General features: G+C 47.6%; 1 protein-coding gene across 1 annotated transcript in view; it reads left to right on the top strand.

Annotated features, from left to right (window-relative positions):
- Positions 1 to 18,843, top strand: part of TBX5 (T-box transcription factor 5) — a gene marked incomplete at its 3' end in the record, with an annotated part of 45,232 nt that overhangs the window by 6,965 nt on the left and 19,424 nt on the right. Inside the window, exons 5-6 of the mRNA XM_080940741.1 lie at positions 1,215 to 1,367; positions 9,255 to 9,346. Of these exons, the coding sequence (XP_080796867.1) occupies positions 1,215 to 1,367; positions 9,255 to 9,346 (245 nt within the window). The remainder of the gene's footprint in view (positions 1 to 1,214; positions 1,368 to 9,254; positions 9,347 to 18,843) is intronic.

Genomic DNA, 18,843 nt, shown 5'->3' with positions numbered 1-18,843 from the left:
TGGGCCAGGGATTCTGCAAGTCAGGGTCAGCAAGGCAAACAGTCAGAGACAAATCCTGCTGCTGCTAGGGCTTGAGATCCTGTGGGAAAAGCAGGGTTGGGGAATGGGTAAATGTGGCCTGTTGCATTAGAGAGTTTTGGGTGACTTTTAGCTGCACCCCAGCATCAAAATATGGGCATCATCTGGACAACAAACCCAGTTTTATTGGATTTGACGATGAATGCATATGCAGGAGTTCTGCCTCCTTACTCCTTCCCTCCCTCTCCTCGGTATAATAATAATAATAATAATAATAATAATAATAATAATAATAATAATAATAATAATAATAATATGGTTGTAGCAATAGCCAACAGCAGCTGGAGTAAGTTCTACTCAGAGTAGCTCAAGTAGGGAGAAGAACGAAACCACTTCTCCAGCAGATGTAGGGATCCATCTCTGAGTCACAAATATTGACAATCAGAGAAAAGGAACTTCCAGGCCAGCCTTCCCCAGCTTCAGTGGTGGCCCTCCCCTTGCCCCATTGTCCTAGGGAGACGGAGACAGACCCTACTCTCCTATACCAGTATGTCCCCTCTTCCTCCTACCCCCTCCACAACTCCTTTTCATATTTCAAAACAAAGGACCCAGGTTTGAGTTCTATTAAGAGCCACCAAGCCCCGGTAAACTAAAACTGCTATGCTCCTTTGGCAGGATCAGCCCTTGGCCTTCCTCAGAAGGTGTTTGAGGAGGGCTGTGTTGGTGATTCGTATATATGCACATACGTTCTTCCTGTCCCTCTCTGCCACATACTGCTGTCCAGTTTCCCCAGCCCCCCCCCCCCCCCCCCCCCCCCCCGCTGGTTCCTGCCTCCAGACTTGCCAGGCTCCCGTTGGGGGCGGGAAGTGCCCTTATACACAGAGTTAATTTATTAAGCAAACTTTATTAAGAATTCTGATTTACTGCCCTGTGTGCTTTGGGTAGGTTCCTGGAATATTACCTTGACTTTCTAATGTGGAAATTGTCATTTTTGAAATGTTTCTTTTAAATGAAATCACTGGCCCTCTTTCAAAACAGAAGAAAAAAAAAGGGACTTCATTTTTCCTTTCCGAGAGCCTATATAATAAAGCTAATTGGCAGTGTAGATGGGGGAGGAGCGAGGATCTAGCTGGAAACAAAAGGAGTTTTGATTGTTTTTTTTTTCCTGACAATCTCATTTTCTCTGTTATTTTTAGATTATCCTGAACTCCATGCACAAATACCAGCCCCGATTACACATCGTGAAAGCAGATGAAAATAATGGGTTTGGTTCAAAGAATACTGCGTTTTGCACCCACGTCTTTCCGGAGACAGCTTTTATCGCTGTGACTTCGTACCAGAATCACAAGGTAAGCCGAGAGTCTCTGAGAGTCTCTACCTGCTTGCACCGCCGGGCAGCCTGCTGCTTTATGTGGGCGCATGCGCTCTGTCCTCAGCAGAAGGCAGCCCTTAATGACCGAGGGTGGGTCCACAGTCCTGCAGCCTCGGCTGCTATTGTCTTCCAGGGGGCTGGGCAGGGGCCAAGTTTTCGAGGTATCCATGGTAGGGAATGATTTCTCCCACTTATCCTTTCTAGTTAGAACCAAAACTAGTCATCCACTTCAGTGCACAATTGGTTGCAAGAGTCTACAGAAAGGGGGTTGGGGGGAGGCGACAGTTGTGCCAGAAGGTGTGGTTAGTGCTACCTTTGGCGAGAATGGCCTTTTCTGTTGAGAATGAGAGCATAGTTTATAGACGCACCTCAAGTGGCGACGGGAAGGTGGCAGAGCCCAGATTCATTGGGGGCAGGAGAGCCCTCACGTGAGCTCAGTGGAGTTTGTCCCTTCCCCCTTCATCTGGGTGAAGTTAGCTGTAAAGGTTCTAAGGTTCTAAGGCTGACAAGGGAGGCAGGCAGGTTTCCTTCTGGGTCACCCAGTGCAGGTCATCCTGGTGTTGGCTGGGTGGTAGACAATACCTCCGCCCATCCTCTGTAAGAACCCACGGTGGTTCTCTGTCAGAACCGAAAGGTGTCTGAAGTGTGACGGATGAACCCTTCCAGATCTAGGGAGAGCTTCCTTCTTTGCCTCTGAAGAAACTCCTACCCCCTTCCAAACAGGATTCCGATTTTTAAAGGGAAGGAACAGAGTTGACCCCAGCAAGGGCAAAATGGCGAGGTCAGTTGCTGTGATTTTGTCCGATCCACCGCGCTGGCTTCCACACCGACTCTGCAAGCCCTTGCTTAGCTGTGGCCTTAAAGGTTCCCAGAGCCGGCACAAGCCACTACTATCTCATACCCCGCTCTCCCTCAGGCAAGCCCTTCATAGAGGATGTGCATGGTGGTGGTGATAGTGTGTAGACGTGTGTACATATAAAGTGACCTTTTAAAATGTGGGTCTGTGGATCCTTGGCGTGTTCTGAGTTCTATGTCATGGTAATGTTACGACACACGCATACTGGACATTCACTGTCCCCATCCCTCCTGCCTTTTTACTTTTAGCTTTATACAGTGTGCACTTGGCTGCTTATTTGATTTTTGAGCATGCTTGGGTTTGGACTCACAGCTTCAGATACTGCTAAGAATGCATCCTGATCCCTTGAAGACCGACTGCTATGTCACATGTGATATATGGACATCCTCCAACACTGTCACATTTCTGTGTGTATGTGGACTCTGTGTGTCAGGCGAGGGGACCATACATTGTGCTAGAGCATTGCTTGTTGGGTTTTGATGACAATTCATGAGAGCTGGTTGTTTCTTTCCATCCTTTTGTGAGTTCTGGGAATTGAACTCAGGTAGCTCCCCAGGCTTATCCGTTGGACTGTTGTATGAGTTTTGAGCACAATCTGAATGTCTGTGGGTCTAAGCACTAAAAGGTCTGTCTAGTGTGGGTCTCTAGCCACACATTTGGGTGTGTGTTTGAAGAGTCCATTGAAGGTCCACAGAAATTGTTTTCTGTATTAGTTGGGTCTGGGACTTCTAACGGACTTTATGGGAAGTACACATGAAGACCTTTTTAGCCAAGTGGGCAGATTTTTGTATATGTACAATAGGAGAGGAGTTTCTGCCATCCCTCTTCCAGGGGATCTTTCTTATTTCTTACCTGTCAAGCTCTGAGGTTGTTAATTTGCCAGTCAAGGCAATGGCCCTTGGAAACATTCTTCAAGTGGACGTGGAACCTATGACTTAGATCAGTGGGCCATGGTCTCTTATGCTTTGTGGACAGCACCTCTCCCTTTACTGTCCCAGCTGGAAGGGGTGTTGAGTCAACAGAGGGCATAGGTAAGACCCTGAGATGTTAACACCATTTATTTGGATTAAAGGCCAGACACCATTAGGGACTAGTGCTCAGACTCAAAGGGTCTAACTCAGTTTCCCATCTTTAAATTGGGAATCACAATAGCATCCACTTCATGGGGTTCTTGCTAGGATTACCCCAACATGATCCTTGGGACTGTCATTGGCGACAGGGCAGTGGCCTGCAGGCTAGCTCTGTTTAGAACTATGATGTTTTTGGAAAACTCTTAGCCTGTTTAGTACCACTCCTTGAGTGTATTAAAATCCTCATGACCAGCACTTTAAAATTAGGTCTTATTATTGTAGTTGAAAAAAATCACAACAAATACTGGTCTTTGTGGTTCCCTTGGTTCCCTGTCAATCAAGAATAAACTTGAACTTGTTTTGTCTTGGATGAATGAGTTGGGGGGGGTGGATATTCCAGGTGCATACACAGCCAGGAGTACCTGGGAGAAATATCCCGGGTGTATGCACAGCCATAAATACCTGGGGGAGGCAAACCCCTGTTTGGGAAGGATTTCACAGAGCTCAGAGCTCAGTGCACCCAGGATGTTTTCTGTATGAAGCCAGGTGCAGGTAGGGTGGGTGCTTAGGTGGCAGTGTCTCTTAGGCGATAAGGCATACACCTTCCAACACAAGACCCTTCATAATGAACTGTATTTCCTCAGCCCAGCTGTGACCCTAAGCTGGATTTGGGAGTTATTTCCCCAGATGTTTGACAGCCTTGGGGTGGGGTGGGGAGGGGGAGGGAAGATATTTAAAAACTCTTCCCCAGCTCCGACGTTCACTCAGGAAACACGTCTTTGTTTGGGTTTTTACAGCAGTTGTCAGCAGCTCTGAGCACACTGCCTAGAAATATGTAGGTGTTAAACACAAGTCACTCGGGCATTTCATTTCCCGGTTCTTACTACAATGGCTGTGTATGCAAGCGTACATGTCCCTCAGTGGTAACTGACTTTTCCATCCCAAGGAGCTTTGCTTCAGCTTAAGCCCTTGTGTATGGAGTCCATATTTATGAGGTACAAGCTTTCTGGTTGGGACCAGGAAATGAAGCCCCTAATAGAGAGACATAATTAAGATTTTTGGCCCTCATGAGTTGTTTTTTTTTGCCCCCCGAAAGCAAGAATTTGTAACAATTATTTTCATTAATTTTTACAACCGCTGTCTCACTAGTTGGAGCTGGCATTTATATTTGCTCCCCGTTCCTTCCCCGGATATCCGGTTTTATGCTGATTTTGGAAGGGAGTGCATTTGTATTGTAAATAGAGGTAGGTTTCCTCTGGAGTTTTTGGTAGGTGTAGGCTTCCAGGTGTTCAGATTTGGGGGCTCATAAGCTGACACACAGCCTGGGGGTGTGAATTAGAGTGGTTTATAGTGTAAGAGGCCATTTGCAAAATAAAATGTGTTTCATCAGCAGATCAGCCTGTCTAGAAGGATTTCTCAAGGATGATTCTGGTGTGTGTGTGTCTGTGTCTGTGTGGTGTGTGTATGCATGTGTGTATGTCAAACATGTGTGTGTGTGCATATGTATGCATGTGTATGTGGGTACATGTGTATGCATTTGTGTCATGTGTGTATACACATGTATATGCCTGTGTGTACCTGTGTGGGGTATGTGTGTGTATATATATGTATGTGTATGCACATGTGTGTGTGTTCATTGTGTGTGTGGGTATACACACGCACATGCCTGTGAGTGTATATGCCTGTGTGGAGTATGTATGAGTGTGTGCTTTCATACCATGCCCACAAGTAGGAGTCAGATGACAACTTAAGGGAGCCAGTTCTCTCCTTCCCTCCTACTGGTCTTGGGGATGGAGCTCAGGTGTCAGGCCTCATGGCAAACACCAGTTGAACCGCATCACTGGCTCCGCCTTACCTTTGAGACAGGGTCTCTCACCAAACCCAGACTCACCAATTGGCTTGACTGGCTAGTCAGTGAGTTCCCAGGGATCCTCCTGTCTCTGTACTCCCAGGACAGTGGGATCTGAACTCAGATCTTCATGCCTGTGTTAGGGGCACTTTACCCTGTGACCCATCACCCAAGCCCCCCCCCCCCAGCAATGCTTTACACTTATATCCTGGAGGGGTCCTGAGAGGAGTGAGGTGGGTGTGGTGTAGATTACATCACTGGAGTAGTGTGCGAAATGTCTTGGATTCTGTTTCCAGCACTGCCTAAAAGGAGACATATTTGAAAATCAATGCTTAAGTGTATCTATTACTAATTATTTTTTCTAGGCAATGAATTTTTGCTTTGTTTCATTTTATTTATTTATTTATTTTGAGACAAAGTCTCAGTAAGGGGATCTCAGTCTCACGATCCCTCTGGAGCATTGGTAGGATTATAGGTGTGACCCCCCCACACACCTGCTTGCCATCATGGTTCTGTAAGATCTGAGGAATGCTGAACCCGTGAGTGACCTCAAGTGACACAGAGACAATCAGTGTGAGGAGAAAATAAAAACTTGTTTGTGTGTTTTGCCTGCATGTGTGTCTGTGCAGATGTGTTTGCTTGGTGCCCATAAGGCTCAGAGCAAAATATCAGATTCCCTGGAACAGGAATTACAGACAACTGTGAGCCACTATGTGAATGCTGGGAACTGAACCTGGGTCCTCTGAAAGGGCAGCCAGTGCTCGTAATTGCTGAGCTATTTTTTTTTCAGTCTAGTAAAAAGCTTCCCCACCCCAGACAAAATATAGCCTATGTTTTTCACTTTTTCTTGGACCAGTTTTGGGTCCTACGTTCTTAAAGGGACAGTGATGTTCTGGGCTGAGCCCTAGATTCACAGCCTCATTTGTCTTCAACATTGCTAAAGACTGGTAGGGATCAGCTTCAGTGGCTGGGATGGGGGAGGAGATGGGGACAGAGGGCATGTTCCATCCTGTTTAATCTAGTTATTATTATTATTATTATTATTATTATTATTATTATTATTATTATTATTATTATTTTGTTTATCTACAATAAGGTCTCATGCAGCCCTGACCAGCTTTCAGCTCAGTATAAAGTCAATGACCTTGGGCTGGAGAGATGGCTCAGTGGTTAAGAGCACCGACTGCTCTTCCAGAGATCATGAGTTCAAATCCCAGCAACCACATCGTGGCTCACAACCATCTACAATGTGATTTGAAGCCCTCTTCTGATGTATCTACATAAAATAAATAAATAAATATTAAAAAGATTTTTTAAAAAAGTCAATGACCTTGAACATTTTAACCCTTCTGCCTCCACTACCCGAGTTCTGGGATCACAGGTTTCTGACATGTCTCATCTCTGCTTCTGCAGTGGAACCTGGGACGTCTCTGTATTTGAGGCAGGCACTCTTTCAACTGAGCTGCACACCCAGGCCAAATTACTTATTATTATTATTACTGTTACTATTTCTACACTACAGGGTCTAGCTATGTAGCCCACAATGATTCCCAAACTCTTGATTCTCCTGCTTCAGCTTTCAAAAGGCTGAGATTACAGGCATGTGCCAGCATACGTGCTCTATAGCATACATGATCCGCAACACACATGATCTACATCACACCCGATCTACAGCATACATGCCAGCTTGATATGATCTGCTTTCAGTCAATTTTTGAAAACTTAATTTTTTTTTCTTACCAAGATGATTCTTCATTGAATTGTGCCTTATGACAGAATCTCAGGAGGAAGGCAGATTGCTGAATTCATACATGCACATTTCAAAGACAGCTTTCAGAAATGACTTACAGACTCTGTATTACACTGAGGAGTCCAGACACAATCAGAAAGCAACAGGCATGGCCAGGCATGGGAGGCTGAGGCAGGAGGATCAAGAGTTAGAGGCTGGAACCCAGAGGAATCCAGACCTGTCAGTCTCTCTCTCTCTCTCTTTCTCTCTCTGTCTGTCTCTCTCGATACCACAGAAAGTTCTAAAACCAAAGTCCGTCTTCTGGTTGGAAAGAGGAAGTAGATGGTGTTAGAGAAGGCTCTAGCACAAACTAGTCCTGAACTAAAACTTTGTCACTGAAAACTAGGGAGTTCATGGATGGGATTGATCTGGGTGGGATGGGAGAGCCAATAAACGAGCTGTCATGATGGGCTTTGTTAGTAAAGAACGAGAGGGGGGAATGTGTGTGTGTGTGTGTGTGTGTGTGTGTGTGTGTCGGGTGTTGCATGTGCCAGGACAGAGGACATCTTGTGGGATTCAGTTCTCTCCTCCCAACCATGAGGATCCTGGAGATTGAAGGTGGCTTATCAGGTTTGGAGGCAAAGTTCATTTTCCTAAGTGGGTACACTGCTGGACAGACAAGACAGTTCCCAGTGTTGAATAGGATGCAGTCACGGAGAGAAACTCACAACTCACTCTGATCCATGATCTCTCTAGTTTGCCATCGGGGAGTTTTGGTTCAGGACTAGCTTGTTCTAGAACCTTCTTTAGTGGCATCGACTTTCTCCCCCTAACCAGAGGGCAGGTTCAGAACTTCCTGTGGATACCAAAAGAGAGTTTGTCATCTTTTATTGAATACCAAGTGACTCCGACACACTTGGGTACTCCTTTGTTACATAGAGTCATGAACAGTATTTATGGGTAGAATGATTTTGGACAAAAAGGGAGTTGATTTAAATAAGACGTGTAGCTGGGCATGGGGCCTCACACCTCTAATCCTAGCAGTTAGAGTCACCTTTGGCTGGGGGCCAGCCTGGGCTACAGAGTGAGATCCTGTCTCAGGAAAAACAAAAGTGTGGGAGGGGGAGGGCTGTCTTAGTAGAGGTTCAGGGTTTAGATCACAGCACCCACATAAATGCTGAGCTAGCATGGCCGGGGTCCTCTGGAGGTGGAGACCCGAGAATCAGGGAGGCTGAATAGCTAAACTGGTTGAATCTGCAGGCTCCTGGGAGAGATCCTGCCACAGTGTGTAAGGTGGAGGTAGACCCAGGAAGATACCTAGTGTCCACTTTGGCCCTCCACAAGCATGCTCTTAAACATGTGAACATGCACGCACATAGGATAGCATACATAACACATATATACGTGTAAGGCAAAAGAAAACAGACCGAAATTGAAGCCAAGCAGCATTCAAATCCTCTTAGATGGCAGGAGAGGCTCTGAAGGGAAAACCTGAGCTATTGTTGGCAGTCATGACACCCTGGTGCCTGTCATGTGATTCTTTACGTGACAGTTCAACTCACATACAGTTTTTAAGAAACACTTCTAGCAAATCCCCCACGAATGCAGCCTGCCACCTGGATCTGCTATTACGTTCACACTAATACGTGTTGAAATATAATACGCTTAAATTAGAGTGTTGGGCCTTGGACCAAAACATGAAGAAACACACAGTTCTGCTGCAGGGCTGTGATGCAGAGTTTAAAGACAGAATCCCCACCTCCTTGCCTAGAAAACCACAGAGGGTCGGAACCACGGAGCAGCTACCATCTGTGGGAGCCTAAGATGTTGGCGCTCATTGTACTGGGCATCGTTTTACACCTGGAGCAGTCAATGCTGTCTGCAAATGGTGAAATGGGGCACGGCTGGACCTTTGAAAGCCTCGATCAAGATGTGTTTTCTGCTATCGGGAGATTACCACATTGTGTGGGATGTGCGGTCGCTATCAACACTCACGGCTTCCTAAGGAAGAGGGGCCAAATGTTGAGGCTTCCATTTCCTTTGAAATGCAAAATGCCTAACACACACACACACACACACACACACACACACACACACACACACACACACACACGATGATGTAGAATATGACTCCAATTAATGAGTAAACCAAATCCAGGTTTCCCTTCCTTTCAACATTGGTTGGCTCTAAGGCATTTTCAAAGCCTCAGCTGCACTGGTGCGTCCTGTCACTGTGATGGCTGCACTGGGTCCCCTGGGCTGTCCAGTGTCTCTTCTTATGCCCTGACACTTGTTATGCGCTCTTGTCCCAAGGCCCTTGTCCCAAGTTGGTAATCAAGTGCTCTCCTTCCTCCTTTCAGATCACACAGCTGAAAATTGAGAACAACCCCTTCGCCAAAGGCTTTCGGGGCAGCGACGACCTAGAGCTGCACAGGATGTCTCGGATGCAAAGGTAAGGAATCAGCCTAGAATGCACCCTACAAATCCCCTCACCAGAATCCTTGCCAACTAATGGAGGAAGAGATCTCTCATTCCTGTCTTGGTCTCTCATCTCTGTGTCTGTCTCTCTTTGTGTGTGTGTGTGAGTGTGTGTGTGTGTGTGTGTGTGTGTGTGTGTGTGTGTGTGTGAAAGGTCAACACAGATACCTCCCTTAATCACTTCTCCACCTTATTTTTGAGACAGTCTCTCACTGAACCTGGGGTCTCTGATTCAGCCAGGCTGGCTGGCCATTGAGTTCTAGGGACCTTCCTGCGCCCGCCTCCCCACAACTGGTATTGTAAGCAAGTCTCACCATGCACGGGTTTGCCACGGATTCTGGGGCTTTGAATTCATGTCCTCATGCACATGAAGCTGGAATTTTGTGGAATGAGCTGTCTTCCTAGTTCCCCAGCCCCTCTTCTCATAACCCTTAGGATCTGGAAGAATGCTTTCGGGCAGCCTACAGTGTGAACGTGTGGGTGGGAAATCTAGCCTGTCAGGGACCCAAAGCTACACCCCTCTCTTCCTTTTTTTGTCCCATCACCTCCCCCTCCTCCTGAGACCTTCCCCCTTCTCCTTCCCATCTATCTCAGCCGATGAAGGCTGTTCTTTCGGCAACAGCTCTCCGTAAATGAAACAACTCCATTTCCTGGGGGTGAAACACAGACCAACTTGACACCAGGTGGTGTCCACGGCACCCTGGGGGTTGGGGTGGGGGTGCGTGCCGGTTGGGAGCCAGTGCTAAAAGCTGTTTGCTAGTTTTACATATCCTGTGGTTGCAGCCGCTGATTTGACAAATAAAAGGGGTGGGGGAAGAAATGTACGTGTGCAAGAGACTTAGGTCTGACTCAGAGGATGGAGCCAGGTTATCAGTTGCTCTTTCAATTTTCAGTGTGACCCACGTCATGATCCCCTTGGCTAAATGTGCACAAGTACACGCACACACACACACACACACACACATACACTGGCACACACATTGGTACACACATATACACACAGATGTACACACACATATACATAGGCACACACAGACACACAGATACATACACATACACACACAGAAGTATACACACATACACATAGGTAGACACACAGGCACACATAAGCACACACATACACACAGGCACACACAGGCACACAGGTACACACATATGCACATGAACACAGAGAGGCACACATGCACATGGGTATACCCATTCTCTCTATTTCTTTGTCTGTCTGAGTGTCTGTTTCTCTCTCTCTCTGTCTTTCTGTCTGTCTGTCTGTCTGTCTGTCTCTCCCTCTCTCTCTCTCTGTATTTTCCCTCTCTCTGGGTTTAATGATCCAAAAGAAAATGAAGTCATTGATGATGCTCTGGAAGGCAGGAAAAGGAGGGCCGTTAGATACAGGACACAGTCCTCCAAGAAGGGTAAAGACCATACAAGAGAAAGGGATGGAGTCCCATGGTCTTGGGGTCTAAACACTAAGCAGAGAACTGTGTGTTGTGAAATTAATCTAATCACAAATGTTATTTTATTTGCATGGCTCTTTTGCCTGCACATAAGTGCACATTGAGTGCCACAGAGGCCAGGAGAAGTCATCAGATCCCGGAGAACTGGAGTCTGTGAACTGACGTGTGTGTTGTCAATCTAGTTGAGGTTCTCTGCAAAAGGCAAGGAGTGCTCTTCACTGCCGAGCTCTCTCCAGCCCTGGGACGGTTTAAACTCAGTATCTTCAAAATGTATCTCGGAAATGCCAGTCGCTGTAGCTCTAGGGTAAGAAGAGTCAGTGCCAACAGAAAATGTCGTCTAAGTCAACTGCTTGAGGTCCCCCGAGAGCCAAGCTCAGAGTCACACTCCACACTTGCTGGCATTGCTGTAGAGGTAGCCACGGCCATTGCTGAGGCCTTGTGTGAGAGCTATAGGGGAAGCTCCAAGCCGGGCTACTCTGTAGAAGCACAGGTGTAGCATCTCCCACCTGTCCCATCCTTCCCACAGGGGCATGGTGGGTTGGAGAAGTCAGGAGGCATCCCCCTCTCCGGCTTCACCAGACCTACCGAGTGCATCTCTCTCTGTGCTAAGAATTCAGCGTCTCACGAACAACAAAGCCCAGCTCTACTGCTGAGCTCCAGATTCTTTACTGCTTCCTCCTTGACAGCTAGAGCTTGACTTACACTGAACACAGTCCCCTTCTCCTCTGGAGTCTGCTCCAGGAAATCCCACCGAGACGCTTGGAACACAGAAGCACACGAATCCTCACTGTCCACTTGGGAACCCTCCAGATTCTTATCACTGTGGAGGGAGGTGACAGCCCTCTCACCACGACTAACCACACCCTTCCTATCAGGTTCTGCTTCCCGATCTCTCTGTCTGCTCTGAATGTATTTGTTTTTTCTTGTTTGTAGCCCCAGGACCTGTGTTCAGTTTGTGTTCAACCCTTCCCCTCCCAGAGCTAGCTCTCAACATGAGTGGGTTTCTCGTGGTTCTTCCTTTCCTTAAGGATCATCCCCTGCTGGACCCTGCCCTTTGGAAGCTCATAGGAACAGGTGGGAGACAGGAAAGGAGACCAGTGGGGGGAAAGGACAGCTGTTTGAGAGCTAGGACACGTGGATGTCCTAACCAGTCCTCATCATGACGACTTCTGTTCCTGTTTGACTGGGTCTCTGTCTGTCCAGGTGTCAGATGAAAAGGGGGCAAAGAGAGGGTGCAGGGAAAGAATAAGAGGGGGTGAGAAGAGAAAGAAAGAGGGCAAGGAGGGGAAGGGAGGGGCTGGTCACTACTGCATGTCATGTTTAGCCAGTCCCGCAGCCTAGAAACCACAGGTCTTTGTGGCCACATAAGGAGTTGTGTTGGGAAACTGAGAGAAGGCTAGACCTTCTGGGGGGTTAGACAGGGTGTTTTTTCCAGGTGGCTTTAAGGGACTATGATGGAGGAAGCAAAATGACTGAAGTGACAGTTTCAAGGTCAGTCAAAGCTGGGGTTATTCTTGGCCTCGTGTCAATCATTGTAAGACTCTGGCGTGGGGGAAGTGAGTTAACTTTGCAGAGACTCAATGTTCCCACCTGTGAAATGGGCACAAATAAGTGTAGCCTACATGTTTTTAGGGTCTTGCAAAAATCAGTTGAGAAAAAGCAGGCAAGGAATCTGGATCCTAGTCTATTCTCAGGACACTTTCCCTGATCCAGGGGAAATCTCCCTGGGACTGTCAGTTCTAAGTTTGTTCAGAATTTATTTTGGGCTGTTGTCCCAGCCCCCAGGTTGCAGTAGGCAGTGACAAGCAAGGATTGTGGCTCTTGGAGTCAACTGTGATAAAGGGCGGCTCACTGTTAATCTTGTAATTCTGTTTCCTGTCCTCCACACACCCGGTGACAGCTGACTCAAGGAGGAGGAGGGATGAAATCTGGAAGAAGTGAGAGAGAGAGAGGCAGGGCTCTGGATAGCTGCAAAGCTCTTCCATGAAGCTCGCCCAAGGCCTGGACAGTCACGCTGCTTTGCTCCCCCCCCCCCCCTGATTCTGTGTGTGGAAAAACTCGACAGGATTCATTTATGGTGTCCAGTTCCAGGAGCCATCACTGCTTATAATAAACATGGGAGAGCTGGGGGGGGGGGGATTAAACCATGTAAACTGCCTGCTTCTAGCTTCCTGCGATGGAGCGATGGAGCGATGGAGCGCCCAGCGCCCAGGTGGTTTAGAAAGGGGCGGGGCCTCAGTAAAAATACCAGCCTGGCAGTCAGTGTTCCTCAAGTCCTAAGAAGCGAGCGACAGGGGAGCTGATTTTAGAGGAAGGCTGGTTAATGCCCAGGTAACTGAAGGGAAATGACTGGCACGTAGCAGCTGGGTGGGCCTCCGGAAGAGGTGAGGTGGTGGAGATAACGCACAGACAGCAGATATTCTGCGCCTGCGCATGCTACCTCAGCCTCTAGAAGCCTTAGGACTACAATGGCTTCCGGATTCAACCCTCCGCCTTGCTTTTCACTGCGGTTCCTGCCTTGAACTTGGCCTCTGTGTCTATGAACTATTCAGACAGCTTGAGAAGTTCCAGGAATTGATGAGTCCGGGGCTGGGACAACAAGGGTCAGGGGAGGTTTTATGAAGGGGCTACAGTAGCTTCTGGAAGCATAGGGGTTGACTGTGTTGAGAAGAGAAAGGGCGCACAGAGTCTTGAAAAGGTAGGGTGTAGATTCCGAAGTGCTCAGAGAGTAAGCTTGAGTAGCCGGGGTGGGTGGAGGTGTGGGGGTGGGGATAGCAGAGAGATATTGTTTGAACTGCTCCTGGAACCTGAATATTAAGATAGACAAGCACCCCTCTCCCTTCCCCCTCTGCAAAAGAGGGATCCGAGGTTCATCGATTCCTTCTGGAAAGATTTCGATCTGTTGTTTTATTCTTCTTCCGCCTTTATTAAATGCTCGCTGTATGCACTGGGCAACATGCAGAGGACTCAGGTCTCAAGTACAGACAACAGGCACTGAAACTGGGGGGGGCCCTGGCTAGTTCTGGGGCTCCCCTAGCTCACGGAGTACCTGTCTTGTTGCAGTGGACCAGGACCAGCGCTATAGTGAAATGTTGTAACTCCCTTTGTGGTATTGCAACAAAACACCGGACACAATCACCTCAGGGAGGAGAAAGTTTATTTCGAGTCACAGTTTCAGACCTATCATCCACATCCAGTTAAAGACCTCACTTTGGACCTGTGGCAAGGCAGAACCCCAGTGCAGCGGCTCACCTTGTAGCAAGTTGGAAAGGAGGGTGGCGGTGGTGGGAAGGGAGTCCCACGATCGTGGTGAAGAGTGGACCTCTGAAACCCAGGTCCCATCTGTTGTTTTTAGAAACATTTATTTTATTTTATTTTATTTTTTATTTTATTTTATGTGTATTAGGATTTGCCTGCATGCATATGTGTGCGGCACATACCAACAGAGCTCGCAGAAGCCAGAAATGGGCATCAGAACCGAAGTAACAAATGGTTGTGAGCTGCCATGTGGGTGCTGGGAACGGAACCTGGGTCCCCTGGAAGAGCAGCCAATGTTCTTAGCTGCAGAGCCATCTTTCCAGCTCCAGGGTTCCTCCCAAGTCTCCGATCCATGGGTCTTTGGTAGAGACTTACTATCTAAACAATAGCTCTTGCTGTCAAACAAATGAATCCCAAACTGTCCCAGACTGGCCAGGCAGCCCTGTTCCTGGTTTATCCTTTTTATTTATTTATTTTTTTGTATGCTGACTATCCAAACCAGCTAAAGGGGAGCATAAAGTTACTCCATTTTCTGAAAGGCATCTATTGGGTGCATAAAGTAGAAAAGGGTACAGGGTGACCCCAGTTCTTTCACAGAGGACTCCACAGCTGTTGAAGAACCCCCTGTGTCCTATAGTTCAGGGAAACCCATGTAATGCTTCATACTTGCAATGTACAGTGGCAAGAGAAAGCCTGGCCTGGGAGTCCTAAGTCAGATCCAGGTGGGGCTTGCAGCCTTGGCTGAAGGAAAGACAGGTTCCCAAGGTGTGCACTGTCAATGATCTGCCAGCTTTCTACGGCCTGTGCACTGGAAATCCTGCATGCAGCTTCTCTAACATGAACTCTGTCTGCACTGGGAAATTCTTAATGTCCTTCACTGGCCTAGATAAAGTGACAAGGGGCATGCTGAGGTATAAAACTGTCCCAGTTCACACAGAGAGGCAGCATAGCACCGAGCCACCATGATGTCCCATGCTGTCTGGGCTGGGTGATGAGACAGCCGGCTCACCTTAGTGACGTCTATTTGCAGGTGCACCTGTCGGGGTCACAGAAATGACTGAGATGCAGAGTCCCTGCTGTGACCCAGGACTTCCCGGGGGAGCCCTCTTAGATAGGGTGATGGAGGTAGAGAGGAACTCCAAACTCCCTTCTACAGGAGGGTGAGAAGGTGCAGAGGAACCTCCATTATAGGGTGGCAGGGATGGAGAGGAGCCCCCTCCTACAAGCTGAAAGGGGTGCACTTTTAAAGGGTGATGGGGGATAAAGAGGAACTATTGCTCTAAAGAGCAAAATGAGGGTGGAGAGGAATCTCTACAGGACGAGGTGGGGTGTTGAGGAATGCCTTCTGCAGGGTGAGAGGCAGGTATTTGAACTTGAGAGAAACACACACACACACATGAACACGCACACACATGCCACACCTGTGCTTCTTGCTTCTCTTCCACAGAATTGCCTCGAGCACTGGTGGCCTTTCTGCCACAGAGGTCAAGATTGAATATCCCTCACCCAAAAATGTCTGAGCCTGGAAGCCTTGTGAGAGGTGGAAGTTTCATGCATTTTGGGTTACTGCGTGTGTTTACAAGATTTCAACTCCACACCTAAGATTCATTTGTGTCCCGATGCCTTGTACACATAGCCTGAAGGGAATACTATACAGTGTACTTAATTAATTACATGATTGCTCTTGTGGCCTTTGCACATGCTAAGCAAGTGCTCTATCATTGAGACACATCCTGAGCCCTATCTACTTTAAAACATTATCATAATAACAATTATTGTGTGTGTGCACACCACAGCATGTCTGTGTGTGATGGTTCTCGGACAACTTCGTGAAGCCATTTTTTCCCCCTTTTTGCCTTTATGTGGGATTCCAGGGATAGAACGCATATCTCCAGGCTTCTGCAAGCACCTTTACCTGCTGAGCCATCTTGCTGGCCTCACACCTTGCATATTTGATGACAGGAACTGTGTGACTTTCCTCTCAGGTCTTGTCAGCTCTCAGAAGGCTTTAGGCCGTGGAACATTTTTGGATTTGGGAGTTCAGGACATCCAGCTTGTGTTGATGGAGTCTAAACAGGAGCTAGCCAATGGTGTGGGTTGACACACTTTGGGGGCCGAGGTGGCTTCAGAGAGCAGATTGGAGGAATGATGCTACCGTGTTTCTTTGCTCTTTTAAAAGGAAGTGGTCCCCAGGGTAGACATTTCTAGATTTTTGATCTGTCCTTAACCAGACAGAGTGGGGAAGTTTGGAACTTAGAAGCCAGGTCAGATCTCTCCCTCCACCCCCATTCCAGTGACAATCTTGGAGGCACTCAGCCTGGTCACATTATATGTGATCATTGCCTTCCACCTTTGCTTGGCCATGTATCACCCTTTTCATGATGTCCCTACCCCTTCTTAAAGTCACCAGTGAAAGTGGTGGGCACAACACCTTTAATCCCAGCACTTTGAAGGTAGAGGCAGGCAAATCTCTGAGTTTGTGGCGAGCCTGATCTACACAGCAAGTTCCAGGACAGCCAGGATGACATAGAGAAAACCTGTCTCAAACACACACACACACACACACACACACACACACACACACACACACAAACAAATGAAATCTAGAAAGATCTGAAATACCCGCAGTATATACATTCGGGAAAATCCAGCAATTTTTAGCCTCTGACTATACATGTCTGGCTTTCATATGGAAGGCTTTGATTACTTTCTCTGCTTGCGGCTGAAGGTTGACCAAATGCCCAGTCACAGGGAAGAGACCTGAGATTTTTTTTTTTTTTTTTTTTTTTTTTTTTTGTGAGGCAGCCCAGACTCTCCACCCTCCCGTGATTTAGGCTGCCGCCGGGGAAGCATGTTTATCTCAAACAAGAGTGAGGCTGTGAATGGAAAGCCAAGCCATGAGCGATGTCGTAAAAATGGAGGTTGTCTGTAGAGACTATCTGGGACGTTGGGGGAGCAGACAGGATTCTTGGATACCTCCCTTTTTTCTTACCTGCAGAATCACCCCTCCCATCTCCCTACCCTCATCTTTGGGCACTTGCCTTCCAGAGAGGGCGCCATGAGCTGCTCATTACTCCATACTTTTTATAACTTTACTTTTACTTGTATGGCCGACAAGACGTTCATATATAGAAGTTCGTAACCATGGCTTTGGTACATATAGAATGGAAACAGGTCAATAAGACAATTGACAACATCTCCTGGGCCAGCTTCCGTTTTCTTCTCTCTCTTTTTCCTTTCCTCTTCTTTCTCCTACCTATTCCTCTCACCTCTCTTCCCCTCTCCCCTCCCCTTCCTTTCCCTTGCCCCTCCCCCTCCTCTCTTCACTTCTCCTGCCCTTCCCCTCCCCGATACTCCCTCCACACCCTCCTCTAGACTCCACCTAGGAAGTGATGTCTTACAGTCTATCCTCCTGTGTCTGGCTTCTTTCCCTTAGCAGGACAGGCTCCAGGTTCACGCACAGCGTCTCAGATGGGAGGATCTCTTCTTTTTGAAGGATGAATAGTACTCCATCATGCACACACTCTGAATTCTCTTCGCCCGTTCACCCGAGGGTTTAGGTCATTTCAGTTTCTTGGCTCTGGTGACCAGGACAGGGATGGGCATGGGAATCCAGCCACCAACTCCATACTTTTTGGATACAGACCCAGCAAGGGACAGCTGAGCCACACGGTGCTTCTATTTTTAGCTTTTAAAGGAACTCTGCGACATTTCCCATGATGACTGTGCCAAACCGTGTCCCCACCAGTGGAGGAGAGGGTTCCCCTTTCTCCACCTCCTCGACAACACCTGTTATCTCATGTTATTGCGATAGCAGCCATCCTAGCAGGTGTGAGGTGACAGCCCTGGGTGGCCTTGCATTTCCCCAGAGAGTGAAGTTGACGCTTTCCTCATGGACCTGTTGACCATTTGTGTGCCCTTCCTTGGAGAAATCTCTACTCAGATCCTCCATGGGCTTTATGTTCTTATTTAGCCAATTATTTTGGGGTGCTGTGGGTTGATCTCAATGCTTTGATCTTGCCAAGCATGTGCCTTACTGGTGAGCTGTATATATAATCTCAGGCTACCACATTTTTATCACCACCACCACCACCACCACCACCATCATCATCATCCTCTTCATCATCATCATCATCACGTGATGACCTCATCTTCTTTTCAGCAATGTCTATCAGACTTTCAAAGGAACATGTTAGAATGCAGATTTCTACATGTCCCTGACTGTCTGTGGCTCCAGGATGGGACAAAAGCTTCCTTGGGACCAGTTCTTTCAAATGACCAAGGGAGGGATTCAATGGCCAGCCCTGCTTCATTCCTTGGCCTCAGGCAATGAGCAGACAGGTAGATGCATATGCCTGATTTCTGAAGACTGAGTCCCCATGTGGGTTTTCTATAGAAAGGTGACCTCATTCTCGGTTTCGTGCTCAGGTCTGGCTAAGAATTAAAGTCACCCACAAGTTCCAGGCAGCATTTTTATTATTAAACTTAAGATATGCAGAAAACACAGAACAATTGGACCAAACGTTCTGCCTGTATGTCTGCTCCGCCACTTAGGTGTTCATCTGTCTGTCCATTCTTCCAGGCCATCTATTGATCTGTCCACATAATCGTCTCCCCATCCAGCCCATCTAGCCATCACCCTTCCTACTGTAACAGACGAGATTTAATCTGAGTCACAGGAACAAGTCATCTCGGTCCAAACCCTTCGGAGTGAGCGCCATCAACTGCCATCCGACTTTTGTTCCTGTGATCTTAGATT

The sequence above is a fragment of the Micromys minutus genome (assembly GCF_963924665.1).
Source record: "Micromys minutus genome assembly, chromosome: 29".
NCBI lineage: Eukaryota > Metazoa > Chordata > Mammalia > Rodentia > Muridae > Micromys > Micromys minutus.
Note: the sequence above shows the minus strand (reverse complement) of the source record. Positions and strands in the feature narration are given on the sequence as shown.